This window comes from Halyomorpha halys, unplaced genomic scaffold, assembly GCF_000696795.3.
Source record: "Halyomorpha halys isolate HHAL.00 unplaced genomic scaffold, Hhal_1.1 Scaffold400.1, whole genome shotgun sequence".
Taxonomy (NCBI): domain Eukaryota; kingdom Metazoa; phylum Arthropoda; class Insecta; order Hemiptera; family Pentatomidae; genus Halyomorpha; species Halyomorpha halys.
In genome coordinates, this window is record NW_027106113.1 from 723,948 (window position 1) to 739,893 (window position 15,946).

A 15,946-nucleotide genomic window follows, 5' to 3' on the forward strand; every position below is an offset into this window, starting at 1 on the left:
TATATATATAAATACATTCTAGTAATCAAATGTAATTTTTTAACCATCTAATAATCACTATCTAAATAATAACATTAATCTTTATGAAGAACAACTTAGTGTTAAACCTTATCAGTGTTATGTGTTACTACCAGTAACAGTATTCATGCCTATTATCTTCATAAGTAATATAATTTAGAACACTATTTTCTGATATTAAGGTTACTATATATATCCTTGCAAAATAATTTAGATTTTGTATCAGTCTAGCTGTTCAGAAATCATACATAAAAAGGTAATCACAAAAACATTCAATTATTTTTTTTAATATTTATTTACTTCATTTTTTGTTTCTTCATACAGAACCACTGATGCCAAAGAAGGCCGATATTATTCTTGTTTCTCCAATTTCATTCCTATTATATTTCAAAATATGGCAATTATTATGCCAATTTATACCTATTATTTTAAAGATTATGAATCAACAAATTTCTTTTCTTTTTTTTTCATAAAAGTTTATTTTTATAAAAAAAAAATTGGTTTGCAACCAAATTGATTACATCTATTCAAATAGGAGGGAGATTTTCTTATTCATAGCACATATTTCTAACTATATAAAAATGTTAGAATTTTAATTTCAGTTATAACTCATATTATTTGATGTTTTGGGTGGCACAAATGTTCATCAATCATATCTGAACTAGACATCATTATAATAAAATAATGTATAAAGAAACAAACAGTTTAAATATTGAAAAATAAACACATAGATTTAAAACTACTATACAACCTATTTATTTCAGATGTATTCTTTAGTTCTTAAAGAATTTGAACATTTAATGGATCAGTTTGGCGACATTAATGATGTTATGTGGGGTCAGATGTATTATGCCAAACCATTTTCTTATATGATTCTTGAGGACTTGACGGTAAAAAATATTTTTAAATTAAGCTCAGTATTAACTTACTAATTAGTTTAGTCAAAATTAAGATACTGATGTCTATGTTTGTCATTTCTGACAGGAAAAAGGGTTTTGTATAACTAAAAGACAAATACCATTTGGTTTGGAACATGCATCCCTAGTTCTTTGGAGTTTGGGACGATTCCATGGGATGTCTAAGATCCTGGAACAGAAAGGAGTGATTTCCAGGACAGATTTCAAGCCTTGTTCATATACTGTCAATAAACAGGTGCAAGAATGCTTTTTCTATCATGGACTTAAGGCACTCAGCAAAGCAATGGAGGAATCTTGGGGGTCTTCTTGGTAAATTAGCTTTTATCTGTTCATTATCTACCCCAATTAAGTAGTGTTAGAAATTACAATGAATAATTTATTAAATTATTTATTGCAAAGTAATAAATTATGTAGTACATTATACATAAATGTAATCTTAGCTAGTTGCTTTCAAACATATCATTTCAGTTGCTAAAGTTTGTAATTTCAGCCAGGGCTGTAAATTTCTAAACAATAAAAATTAAAAAAAAAAAACACCATTAGAAATTTTTAAATATGGTCTAAGGAATGGTAAGCACTAATAGCTACATAAATTATGTCCAGGATGGTAATGAGAAATCAATACTTTGAAAAAATTAAACTATATTTAGAAATTATAATCTGTTATATTATTCTAACTTTAGGCATACCATTGCTCAGCATATAAAGATGCCACTGGAAACTATTAGAAAGAGGATGGCTGAGCTCGGAACTATTGATGAAACCAAATTCAATGTTTTGAACCATGGCGATTGCTGGTGTACTAACATCTTGTTTAAATACGATTGGAAAAGGCGACCTACTTCACTCAGGTATAATGTTATACTTATACAACTAATTCAGTGGCTGATTCTGGAATTTTCTTATGGGGAGGCACACTATGCCAGTAACTATTCCAGTCACTATGATTGTGTTCACACTGACAACTGTTATACCATCAGGATTTTTGTGATAGAACCTAGTACTTGTCACATGCTCCTTTCCCTCTCCGTAATAAGATGTAGTAATTTCCTAATGATAGCACTACCACAATAGGAATATATGGGCCACCCGTAGCTCAGTGGTCAAGACATAGTCTTACCAATTTGATGTCTATTGGCGGTGCCAGTCAGTATCTGGCCTGGGGCATTGACTTTTTTCATTCAGTGGCGGTCCCATAAAATGAAAAACTTTGACCCCCAACCATGGTTAGGCAGAGGACTCTAATGGGGAGTCTTGGCCGAAAAAAAAATTCCCATAATCCATTGGGCCTCTAACTTCTGTGACCAATAAATTAAAACTAATAAAAAATGAAATGAGAATTACTATAACGTCAAGAAAGATTGAGCAGTTTATCACTGAAGTTAGTTGAAACTGATTTACTTTTAAAAAATAGCCTTTGAAGAAGAAGCTCATGATTTTTCTAAAAAAAAAAACAAGAAAAGTATTTCAAGTAATTTTTTTTTAATTTAAAGTTGTGTCATCTTTCAAATATTAAATTAATAATGACTATAAATATTATGTTGTTAAATTCTGTTGATAATCCAAAGTTGTTTAGAAAACAAAATTGAAGAGCTCCATCCCTAATCTATAGGGCCCCAATGTAATAAGGACCCCTCTCTAGATAAAAGAGAGCCCTGGTAAAATATAAGTATTTAGCAATGATTTACTTGGAAATAATGTTTTTATGAACTGAAGTATACCTTTTAAATTTTATACAAATTTAAATACGTATGTGCTTATAGATTTATTGACTTCCAAGAATCGCACTATGGAACACCTGGATGGGATATTCATTATTTTCTAAGTATGAGTGTTGATGCAAACGTTCGTAGGGATCATCTGGAAGACCTATTGGAGACTTATACCAATTCTCTCATTTCTACTTTGAAATTCTATAACTATGATGGGAAAATTCCGACCATAGATGATATCAAGGAAGACATGGATAGATTGGCACTCTTCGGATTTGTTGTCCTCGGAGTTATCCATCCATGTGTGACATGTGAGGAGCAATACACAGTCGATTTGGATGCTATTTTAGCATCAAATGGATCTGAAGGTTATGACATGGAAATTTTCAGGTCTCACAAAATAAGGGATCGTATTGGGCCTGATATTATTAATGCTGTTGAAAAGGGAATAGTTTGATACAATTTGTTGTTTGAAAATACAGAATAGAAATATTGTAATTTATTTATTGAAGTAAATATAATGTTAAATAAGTTTTTGCTTTTTTCTCATGTTAATTTGAAGTAATATGCTACCCAAACTCTTCTTAATGTATTATAAACTAATCTCAAACTCATAAACTGTATCAATAAAACATTTTTTTATTAAATAAATTTTTAATTCCATAATTATTAAGTTCCCCTTCATACCTATATCTTAACTTATGTAAATTAGTCGATATTTATATTTCATAGAAATATATATATATATTATTGAAAAAGAAATATTTATTTACCTAAAGGCTGACTTAATGGTGTAAGGTTCAATGGCTAGTAATATTCTCTGATTTTATATAATATAGTGATGCTAGTAAAATTCTATTTAAAAATATTTTTCAGACATGTACCATTTTAGGATGTTAAACAACTTTTCTGGTCTGAAATGAACAATTTTTGATAGCTGATGCCTTCTAATTCCCATTTAAAGAACTAAAGCATAATAATTCTGTAACAAATTTAAAAGTATATATGAGTAACTCCTGATAAAAAAGCGTTATGTCCATTTTTTGACATAATTAATTTGCCACCAGAATTGTAAATTATATTTGGGTAGAAATCTGACTCTGAAATGATTTTTACCATATTTCTTCTTGTCACTAGGCTATGGAGCTATGAAGTTTGTTGTTTGAATCAAAATGAATTTTGTCTATGTCAGAATGCATTTTTCCAATATTTTGTGATATTTACTTTACTTTGTTTGCCAATAATGTGGAAAAAAAAAAAGAGTGAATAATAACTTGGCTAAAAAATATGTTAAATGAAGACAAGGTAATTAGTGAATTGGGATATTACAACTAATATGCAAAACCTCGGAATAGTTTTATTTTGATCTACAGCATGTATAATTTCTCATTATTACAATCATGACACTTTGTCCAAACAAAAAACTGCCAAGTGTTAAAGGGTCAGTTGCACACATGGAATATTTAGAAAGTTGCCTCTTATAATAAGCTATTGTTGAATTCTTACTTACCATCTATATTTGAATTATCTTTTTCTTGTTTTCATTATTGAGGCATTACAATTATATATTTTGAAATTAATTTTTAATCAGGTTTATATGTAAATTAAATTTATATAATATTATATTTCTGAAAGTATACTCTGCCTCAAGATCTTTTAATCCTTAATTTGACTGGTTGATTATTTTTTTAAAAGCGATAGGTAATAATTAGGAATTAAGAAGAAGGTAAATTAATTACAGAACAAAACCATTAGAAGTGAAAAGATAAGACAAATACCGCTTAGCCTAGTTCTCTTTGCACCAGTTTCATAGTGCATTTATTCTAAAAATTTACATTAATTCCTTACACTTGTTATACTAAATTGATGTTAATGATAACCAGTTCTATCAAAGGGCCATGCTGTTCATTTTCGAATGAGGCACAGATTAATAATGTAATTGTGGTTAAGTGCTATATTTTTTTACAATTAACCAAACTTCTATAAAATTGTCAAAATGCATTTTGATTAAAAAATTAGTAGGGGAACATCCCATTTAGATTACTTAAATGATTTGTGCCATGTTGATCTGTATCACCAATTGGCAAGTGGAAACTTAAACTCTGATATAAACTGATTAAGTTATAGCTGTAAAATTTTTAATTGTCTAAAAACATTTAGTTTTAACAAATGGATATACAAATTTTTGACCAAAAACTCCTTAATTGTTGTAACATTTTTTTTAAATGATAATTATTTAAAAATCAAACTCATTGTTAACATTACTGCTTAAAATGAATTGTTAATGAAAACGTTCTGATCCACAAGACAAAAAAAATAGATAATCCATTACGAGTATGAATTACTAGAAGTTATGAATCTATTTTAATATTTTTGGTCTCGCTGCAAAATTTAGAAAAATGGACATACCAGGTTTTGATTCTAAACATTTCAACTAATCATTAAGAAAAAAATGTATACAAGGTAAATTAGTATAATTTCGGTATACAGAGAGTTTGATTCATTAATTTTTTTTTTAATATTCTTTCAAATTTTGTAGGAATTTTTTTTATTAATTTTAATCAGAATGGCACAATCTAAACAAATATACAGGTTGAGATAAAGGTCAAGAGATGTCAACGTTAATTTGAATTAAATTATAGTATTAAAACATATGATATATGTTTCGAAAATGTGGGTAAAAAGTTCCTTACCATCAACAACTCATATGTGAAGAAATAATACAATATATGAAAAGGAAATTGAAGTTTTAATCTTACTACCCTAATTAAACTTAATGTTTTTATTTTATTCTGTAAGATAATTCATGATAATTTTACTCTTAAAGGTAATTTGAGAAAAGTAATATTAAAAACTCTTAGAGTAGGAATAAATATTGTTTTGTTTTTTCAATTATATATAATATATTTGTACTAATCTACTGACTAATACCCTCATCTGCTGTATCTGTTATATTTAAGGGTGTTTATATTTTATATTTTTTTGTTATTCTAACCTTTTAATACAATTTTTATACTATTTGGCATATTGGCTTGGACAATTAGATTTAAAATTGTCAGAACACGTTTGACAGAACAGCGCTGAACCACTTCAGAATTTAAATTCATTAGCAGAGATGTCCTTTTGAGGAGATAGACAGATGTCCTCCCTCCCTCAATAACATGAAAACCCTAAATTTTGGAAAATTCGAGATTAGAACCTACTTCGAAATGAAAAAATTGTTGTAAAATAGTACTGTAGTAGAGGTTATTACTACTACTATAGTATTGTAGCAGTAGTAGAGGTTAATATACTCAAAATAGTTTAATGAAAGCAACTGAGAAAGGTAAATTTTCTAAAAACTTTCAGTGAATAATCTCCAGACTCACCAGCAAGTTGTGGAAATTGAGACTAAAATTTAGTCTCGCTTTTATTTAGGAATTTTATTCTTAACATTATATTGTATCTCAAGATACTTCAACTACTCTTTCTCTTTTACCCCTATCACTGACACCATAGTCATTTCAATAATTAACATTTTTTCTTTACTAGCCACCATTACATTATGACATAAGTAAGTACAAGGAGTGGGTCAAGATAAGGATCCCAAGTGGTAAAAATTTTGTTCTTCTCACCAAAAAAAAAGTTGCACTCAGAGCTCATAAATTTAAATTTCTATTCAATTATTTTAAGAATATTTAATTTTTTAATCTTTTAGGACATTTTAAAAATTTAGGACATATTTAAAATTAATAATTTTAAAAGTTAAATTTTATGACTTCGAGGCTCCTTCCGTTTGATAAGCGTACGATTATTCCTTTTACAACTTCATTCACTCCTCGTAAGGACGTGTTTTTCTGTCATAGGCTAAAACCTTTACAAGTCGAATTGATCTTCTAATGATGCATCAAATTAAACTTCTTGAGAATTATCCTGCCATCATCCAAAGCAGACTACAAACTTCTCGAAAAAAAAAATACTAATTTGGGCCCTATAATGTTTCGAACCTGCACCACTTCACAATATTAACCGATCTACTATACTACATTAACTATTATTTTGGTATTGTATGTCATATCAAAATACATAAGGTTAATCTTGAAAGCATTTGTGGATTTCAATTTAATACATCTTAGAGATTAAAGTACAACGAAACAGAAGAGGGGAGTGAGTCAAGGAACTAAGGGTGCAGTTTTAGGCCCGATATCGATACAAGAGGTAGCTCAACAAGTTACGCCATACAATATGAAAGGTATAAATAAAAATGTTCTATTATTAGTAGCTAAAATATATTACTATGATATTTCCTTAAGGTTCTTGTAATATGGTCATACTTAAAAAACAAAAACTCAAAAGGCATTCAAAAAGGGAATGCGAAGCGTAGTCCTGTTAAATCAAAATTATCATCGGAATATAACATGTTGCAGAGTTAGGACATTTAAGAAAAGAATGAACATTTATACTAAGGTTATAAATGTAACTAATGTAAATACATTATTATATTTTTTAAAAATCTATTAGTTTTAGCTTAAACTATTTTTTTTTTCTATAAAGAAAAACTCATACTATATTAAAATATTTTTTAGTATTACAGTTTGACGGAAATGGGTACATGAATTAATTATTTTCCCATTCTAGATTTTTTTTTCCATTACGATTTTGATGAAACTTGCCTTAGTCCGTAAACTTTTCATACAGAGTTGCGGATCTCGAATACTTTATAGCGCGCTAACCTACTTGGGTTCAAAATTTTCTTTAAAAAAAATTTGAGGCCCCCATGTTTGTTTAAAAAAATTCGCGGCGCCATTATAGAACAGAAAAAATTGTGGCACAAAAATACTTAGAGCAGTTGTATATGTAAGTTAAAGACGAAAAATTAGTGCGAAGAAAATTCTGGAATATTCTGTATATTTGTTATTTTAGTTTTAGTTTCATTTCTTTTCTCATGTTTTTGTAATATTTTCAAATAGGGGCATTCGCTTTTGAACTCTGGTACCCTTGGGAATGCCAGGCGCACCCATTTTGGGAACCACTGTATAGAATATATAATAGAGATAAAAGAGGAAAATTAATTTTATTTCCGCATAACTCAAAAAGTACGCATTGTATGGTTAAAGATAAGAATTACTTAAAAAATACTACAAATATTTGAATGTTTAGTTAGAATTTACATATTATTTAAAATAAAACAGAAAGATTTTACAGTAACGATTTTTTTTCTTTTATTCTTTGAATATCGTATGCTCTTTTCTTTAGAATGCGTATATCGTATGCTCTTTTAAAGTTTTCACTTCATTATATTATACAACACTGATGATGCTTACACGAGAGTTAGATGGATCGCAATGTTGGTTTAATGAAATGGTTGATTTAAAAAGAAATGAGGGAAAAAACGTAGTAAAAAGAGAAGCTGCTACAGATGTTTAATCTTCTTTTTTTAACAACACCCTAAAGTTTGTCGCTTTAAAGAGGAATAATAATTTTTTTGCAGAACTCCATCCAATAGAGATTTTTCAAACCGAAAATTTCAGATGTTAATTTTAAAGATAATTAAATTGTTCGCAAATCTAATCTAAATTAGACCAATATTAACGAAGATAATACTGCCCACCCAAAGCGTTAAGGAAAGCCGTATGAGAGTAGATGTCATATATTTATTAAATTAAATCTGTACATCTACAACCCATGAAAGGCCAGAGATGAAGTACTTTGTAAGGAAGTACCGAACATTTCAGATTCCATCTCCATTTGCACCATATATTTATAGTAGATAACATTTATATTCTCGTCCAGAAAATATATTTAGGTATATATAGATATGTCTTGTCTTAGAAAGCTAAAGAAAACCTCAGCTCATATTTTCATAGTATTTCCTACGGTACAAAGACATATATAGTTTCAGGAATATTGATATGTTCCTATTCTATCTCCTACTCAGAAAATTTAAAACCCAAAAAGATGAGAAATTCGAAAACCTATTTCAAACTACAAAAATTGTAGTAAAACATTTTACTCAAAGATTTAGTAAAATTTATAACCAATACCTATATAACTGAAGTTAAGGGATTTTATGTTGTTGTTTGAGTAAAAAATTATAGTCTAATGTCAACAGTTAAATTAAATGTCAAATTCAAAATTGATAAAAAAAAGGGAAATATTTCGCACTTGATATAAATTTATAGGAAGTCTTCTGGTTATTGCATAGTTATGAACTAAATGGTTATGGGAACATATTTCACGATCTAGTGGAGAATGGTTATAGTATGTTTCTCAACTAACTAGAAATCGTCTCCAACATGTAACGAACGTTAAAATTCGTATTTTTTCAATTTCGTTAATTTTATTAATTTATCTGAAATATTGTAGTAAAATAAGTCGTAAAATAAGTCAAAAGGTTCAGCTATTAAAAAAAATCATTCGTATTGGAAACTTTTTTTATTATTATTATTTTAAAAAGTAGCTGTATTAACATTCGTTACTCAAACGTGGTGGCAACGATATATACTTTGTTGATCAAAGTTTATATTTATCAGTACCTACGGGATTATGAATTAGTTCTTATAAGCTCGTATCGGATAAAGATTGAGAAAAACATCTATTTATAAAGTTCATTCAACTCTTAATTCCTAAAATAAATTATTTACAAAAATGAGAATAATTTAGTAAAAACAAACTTTGTATTGAGCTTCAGAAGGGTATAAAAAAAATCACTGATAAAGGAAATTGAAGAAATTTCAGATGTGGATTTGTTTCCTTTTTCATCTCCGATCCTTGCGAACAGCTTGTGCCTTCCGTAAATGATGTCCTTAACAAAGTTTTATTTTTCATATACACATGAGTTATTAGAGACTTTTTTTATTAGTGTCCTCTACAACAGATCTCCACTTTTAGAAAAATATACTAATTTAATAAGCTTTAAGTCTATTTTAATTTAGTTGATATCAATACACGAGCTGAGATTTGCTTCAAGTTTTTTAAAACAATTATTTGATGTTAAATTATCTCTCATAAAAGTATCAGTGTTTTCAGCAATACTAATTACAATATACTATGCACACGTTTTATTTACAAATAGTATGTAAAATATAAGTGTAAAAATGAAATTCTCTTTTTAAAATTAATGAAATTTACACATTAACTTAAAATAACAAAATTCAATATAGTTAGTAATATATAAGGTCAACAATACATTTTTGTTACAACCTGTATTATCTAGTTAGGAAGAATTCCAGCATAATTTTTAATAGGTTTACTTATTTCTGAAACTTTGTTTAAGTCAATACTAAATATCACTACTCTGAATTAAAGGTGGAACAACCGAAAACCTTAAATTTTCCACTTTCGCTATGTAATGACCAATAAGATGATCATATACTAGCTTCTTTTTTCCATTCAAGCAATACGTATTGTAGTTTTTTAAAGCGTATATGATATAAATATGTTCAAATTAATTATTATCATTGCTATTATTTATTAATTGTTTTATTATTTAGTGTGTTAATTTTTGCTTTTTCTACAATTAAAAAAGAACATTATACTTAAGTCTTCAAGACCTTATTAAATTCAGAAAAATATTCTGGTGAATGTTTTATTTACAAAAACACAAATATATATATTTTGCCTGATTGGAAATGGAAAATAATAATACTTTATTTTTATTTATTGCCTTTTGATACTGTGCTTATTAGTATATATTAGATTTTAATTAAAATTGTTCATAAATTTAATAAATGTTCTTTTATTATTTCAGCATTTTGTAAAAAAGTCACCAGTCCAGGTATATTAAATACAAGTTTAATGTTTACTCTTTTTTTTATGTTTCATGTTTTTAGTACAGATTTTTTGTTCATTATTTCAGGACATTCCAAAAAAACAACTGAAGCTAAAGCTAAACCAGGCAAGTTCTATACAATGCTATGTTGGCTGCATAAAAGGAGTCAAGTCCAAAAACCGAATCTAATGTAAAACTGAATTAAATTATTTAGGGTTTAGTACAATCAGTTTTTTCAAGTCTATTAAGTCCATCATCTTGCGACCTTGATTCTGCAGTGGTACTGGTTTGTTTCTAGCCTGGGCTTTTATTTTGTGGTAGCTCCACAGAATCAAAAATAAACCTTAACACTCTGGTTAGAATAAGTTGGTTACTTATTGGATAACTTTCCCTCCACCGCATGTCATAATTGGCCAGATATGGCCTTTAAAAAAAACATAGATAGTCTCTTCAACTTTCTACAATGGAAGACATTTAATAAACTTAAAAAAAAAAAACTTAAACCTCCATATTTTTTTTAATTCTGTTTGTCTCTAGATTGTGGTTGTGGACTTAAGTCCTTTTATGTAGCTATCAGATAATTTTAATGTTGATTTTGTTTTGTTATCTGTGTGTGGATTTATTAATTTTAATATAATTTTATGATTCTAGGCCAGTTGAAAAACGAAAATGGAGATCCTGAAATTACGGGTAAATTATATACTTTCATAACCATTTTATAGTTGGAATTATGAATAGATGTCCTGAAGAAAATAAGTTATTTATGTACAGAATCAACTATTTCTGTTTGGTTTTCCCTGTCAGTTCCTAAACTGTACTCTATAAACAACATTGTTTGGATATAATATATCTAGAGCTTATTTGATATTCAATTTATTTATATATCAATTTAAAGGAAAGTTTAAGAATTGCTATGAAATTCACCAAATGGCGGAATCAAGTTTTGAAATTTGAATACCTTTATATGATATAAGGTCGTTAAGAAATTAACAAAGGGAAGATAGAAGACCCAGTTAAAAAAAAAAAAAAATGGAGGGAATAAGAAAATTCAATTGTCTGTAGTCCATAAAAGTTTTAAGGTAATATAAGAAAACGGTTTAATTGGGATTTTTTTAATGAGTGCATAAGTTTTATCTCAAAGTGTTCCAAAATAAGGGTAAAAAAATACAAGCCTAATGTTGATTTTGATTATATTGTTTTGTAATAATGATTGAGTAATTTTTTCTTTTTAGGGCGAAAAAAATTGAAAACCGAAGCTTCACCTTCTAAAACTCCAGGTAAATTAATTGAATTAAGTATTTCAAAGCCAAACTTAATGCAAATGTTGAACTTCTTGTTTTATATACATCTTTAAATAATTTTAGATTGTGAAGCTGATACTTCTGCAAATCCAGGTAAATTATTTCAATAATTCTAAACCCAAGCCTATTGTTGCTAATAACTCAATCATTCTATGCAAATGTTTTAGTAATTTTAATTAGATTGTGTATAAGAAATGAAGATTTTTTTTTTTTTGTATTAAGTTAAATTATTCACAATATTTCAATAAAAAGCTTAGTTTTTATTTTAATTGTATTGGTTGTTGCAAATGAGTAATTAATTTTATCATTTTAGTGATTAAAAAAATGAAAACCGAAGATTCAGCTCCCGAAAATCCAGGTAAATTAATTAAATCAACTATTCCAAATCCAAGATATATGATCTTGACTTTATTTTTGTATCTAAATTTTTAAATGATTTTGTTATTTCAGGGCGTGAAGAAATAAGAGCTGAAGCTGCTGCTTCTGCCAATTCAGGTAAATTATTTTGTGTTCCAAATAACAAAAGTCTATTATTGATACTGATTAAATCATTTTATGTAAAAGTTCAAATAATTTTAATTAGAGTGTGTATAAGTGTTTCTCATGATTTTGTTTTTGCTTATTTGAGTAAATTATTTCCAATATTTAAAAGATAGGCTTAGTTTTAATTTTGTATTATTAGAATTGTTTTATGTAAATTATTAAATAATTTTACCATCCTTGGGCATGAAGAAGTAAAAACCGAAGATCATGTTGCCCCAAATCCAGTTAAAATATTTAAAAACAAGCTTATAGCTGGTCTTTTCAGTATAATTTAAAGTAAAAGTATAAACATTTTTATCTGATGTAATGTAAATTTAAATAATTATGTCTATTTTTGGGCATGAAGAAGTACAAATCAAACCTCTTATTTTCCCAAATTCAGATTAACTATTTAAAAACAAGTTTTGTGTTAATTTTCTCTATATAATTTTTTGAAAATATTTAAATAATTTTAATGTAAATAATATTATTATTTCAGTACATGAAGCATTAAGGACAGAAGCTCCTATTTCCGCAAATACAGATAATTAATTTTAATTATTTCAAACTCAAGAGCAGGGTTAATCTTGGGTTTATCACTTTTTGCAAATGTTTAAATGTTTTTAATGGAAAGAAATAAAAATACTTTTATCATTTCAGTGAGTGAAGAAGTAAGAACCGAAGCTCCTGTTTCCACAACTCCAGGTAGACTATTTTAAAACAAGCTTAGAGTAAATGTTCTCTATTTAATTTTATGAAAATATTTAAATGCTTTTATCATTTAAGGGCATGAAGAAGCAAGAACTGAAGATCCGGTTTCCTCAAATTCAGGTAAATTATTTTAATTGTATCAAACTCATGCTTAGCGTTAATCTTGACAATACAATTTTATAAGATGTTTAAATAATTTTAATATAGTGCAATTGTAAATAATTTTATCATTCTTGGTCGTGAAGAAGTAAGAACAGAAGCTCCTGTTTCCTTGAATCCAGGTAAACTAGAGCAACCATAACATTAGTGTTAACCATCTCTACATACCTTTGTATAAATGTTTAAGAAAGTTTATGATAATGTAAATTTAAATGATTTCTTCATTTCAGTGAGTGAAGAAGCTAGAACAGAAGCATCAGCTTCCACAAATGCAGGTAATTTATTTTAATTATTTAAAACTCAAGCTAAGTTTAAATCTTTACAATATAATTTTATGTGATATTTAGATAATTTTAAGGTAATGCTAATGTAATTAATTTTATCATTCTAGTGTGTGAAAAAGCAAGATCCGATGCTCCTGTTTCCGCAAATATAGGTAAACTTGTATAACACAAATTAAGAGCTAGTCTTGTCAATATAATTTAAGTAAAAGTATAAATAATATAAATTTAAATAGTTTTAATGTTATGTAAATGAAAACAATCTTATCATTTTTGGTCATGAAGAAGTTCTGATTGTGGCCCCTATTTCCGATAATCCAGATAAATATTTTAAATTATTTACAATAAAATCTCAGTGTTGATCTTGAATAAATAATTTTACATGAATGTTTAATATTTTTAATGTAAAGGAATTTAAATGTAAATAATTTTATCATTCAAGTGATTGAAGAAGCAAGAACCGAAGCTTTGGTTTCCATAAATTCAGGTAAATTATTTTAAACATAAACTTAGTGTTAGTCTTCTCTATAAAATTTTAAAATAATTTTAATCAAATATAAATGCAAATAATTTTATTATTCCATTGAGTGAAGAAGTAAGAACTGAAGCTCCTGTTTCCGAAAATCCAGGTAAACTATTTTAAACACAAGTTTAATGTTGATGATCAAGACTAATTTTTTGTAAATGTTTACGTAACTTTCAAAGTTAACAATCAAAGCTACTTTATCTGTAAATTCATTCATTTATAAATTATTATATTTCTTTTAAATACAGCCCTAGTGTGAATATTTAATTCATCATCTGTCCAAATAATTCTTAATAGCATGAATCTAAAATGTTGCTTACTTTTAACCTTGATTGACAAAACTTTTTAGATAATTATATCATTCTAGCCCATGAAGAATTAAGAAGAGAAGCCCCTATTCCCGCCAATCCAGGTAAAATAGAATCAGTATTTCAAAGAAAACCATTGCATTTATCTTGATTATATTGTTTTATGCAGGTTTAATGATTCTATCATTTTAGGGCATGAAGAAGTAAGAGATGAAGGTTCTGCTTCCGGAAATCAGGGTAAGTTATTTCCAATAATTCAATGACAAATAAAATTTTGATTGTATTTTTGTAAGTAAATCTTTAATTAATTATACCATTTTAGGGCATGAAGAAGCAAGTTCCGAAGATTCTGGAAATCCTGGTAAATTAAGCACCTGTTTTTTTTATTCTATCCCTTAATCTAACTCCTGACAGCAGCTTGAGTTTTTAATTTAAAAAAAAAATCACCTATCGTACATGCTTTAAAAGATATATTAGTGCATTTCAATTCTTTTGGTAAACATGAAAATTTTAAGAATAAACATTGCATTAAAAAAATTGGTACAGAATACTATTGGATATCGAACGAATTAATAAAGAAGAGTTAAGTTGATGGGGAATTCACTTGATTTAGATTAAAATGTTCTAATCATTAAATAATTGTGATTTAATATTTGTTTCATTGTTTAAGGACAAAATGGACGTGAGGATTCTACAAGCCCAGGTAAATAAACAACAAGTCAAATGTCTATCTTAACTGAGTTATTTGGTGTAATGTTTTAAAATTATTTCATCAGTCGAATATTTATTACCTCCTGAAAATCCAGGTGAATAAAGCACCTGTTGAGTTTTTGATTTAAAAACAAAGCACTAACCAATCTTATGTGCTTTAGAAAAAATATAACACTGTTGGTGATCAAACAAATTGATAAAAATAATTAAGTTGATGGTGATTAAAATGTTCTAATCATTAAATAATTGCAATTTAATATTTGTTTCATTGTTTAAGGGCAAAATGGACGTGAGGATTCTTCAAGTCCAGGTAAATAAAAGACAAGTCAAATGTATATCTTAATTAAGTTATTTGGTGTAATGATTTTAAATTATTTTATCAGTAGAATATTTACTAACCTTCTGAAAATCCAGGTGAAGAAAGCACCTGTTTTTATTCAATCCCTCAATCTATCTCCAGGTAGCAGATTAAGTTTTTGATTTAAGAACAAAAAACTCGCCAATATTACATGTTTTAGAAAAAATAGAACACTGTTGGTAATCAACCAAATTGATAAAAAAAATTAACTTGATGGTGATTAAAATATTCTAATAATTAAATAATTGCGATTTAATATTTGTTTCATTGTTTAAGGACAAAATGGACGTGAGGATTCTGCAAGTCCAGGTAAATAAAAAAGAAGACAAATGTTTATCATAATTATGTTATTTCGTGTAATTTTCTTAAATTATTTCATTATTTTAGCACAAGACAATAATGAGCAAGAAGATTCCACAAACCAAGGTAGGTTTTAAGAGGCTTTATTTATTTATTTTTTATTTACCTATACATCATGTAATACCATAGAATATTTATGGTTGATTTAGGACAGACCCTTAGAGAAAAGAACATAATATACATTCTTAGAGACAATATTATAATGAACTGAAACATACTGTAAAAATAAAACAGATAAAAAAACCTCTAATTTTGATATAAAACAGACTTTGTCACTTCTTTTTATTGCAGTTATATTTTATTATGTTATAT

At 27.4% G+C, this 15,946-nt stretch overlaps 2 protein-coding genes across 2 annotated transcripts in view; both read left to right on the forward strand.

The window, feature by feature from the left end:
* Nucleotides 1-3,179, forward strand: part of LOC106682290 (uncharacterized) — a 6,225-nt gene extending 3,046 nt beyond the window's left edge. Inside the window, exons 3-6 of the mRNA XM_014423053.2 lie at nt 783-908; nt 1,003-1,244; nt 1,619-1,786; nt 2,699-3,179. Coding sequence (XP_014278539.1) covers nt 783-908; nt 1,003-1,244; nt 1,619-1,786; nt 2,699-3,104 — 942 coding nt within the window. The 3' untranslated portion in view covers nt 3,105-3,179. The remainder of the gene's footprint in view (nt 1-782; nt 909-1,002; nt 1,245-1,618; nt 1,787-2,698) is intronic.
* Nucleotides 3,180-6,792: 3,613 nt separating this feature from the next.
* The window catches only part of LOC106682286 (neurofilament medium polypeptide), a gene marked incomplete in the record, with an annotated part of 20,737 nt that continues 11,583 nt past the window's right edge, over nt 6,793-15,946 (forward strand). The window contains 22 exon segments of the mRNA XM_067053638.1: nt 6,793-6,878; nt 10,377-10,403; nt 10,485-10,523; nt 11,049-11,087; nt 11,630-11,674; nt 11,762-11,791; nt 12,012-12,056; nt 12,149-12,193; nt 12,881-12,925; nt 13,007-13,051; nt 13,177-13,212; nt 13,321-13,365; nt 13,482-13,526; nt 13,814-13,858; nt 13,965-14,000; nt 14,265-14,309; nt 14,398-14,442; nt 14,528-14,566; nt 14,876-14,908; nt 15,194-15,226; nt 15,551-15,583; nt 15,662-15,700. Coding sequence (XP_066909739.1) covers nt 6,872-6,878; nt 10,377-10,403; nt 10,485-10,523; nt 11,049-11,087; nt 11,630-11,674; nt 11,762-11,791; nt 12,012-12,056; nt 12,149-12,193; nt 12,881-12,925; nt 13,007-13,051; nt 13,177-13,212; nt 13,321-13,365; nt 13,482-13,526; nt 13,814-13,858; nt 13,965-14,000; nt 14,265-14,309; nt 14,398-14,442; nt 14,528-14,566; nt 14,876-14,908; nt 15,194-15,226; nt 15,551-15,583; nt 15,662-15,700 — 841 coding nt within the window.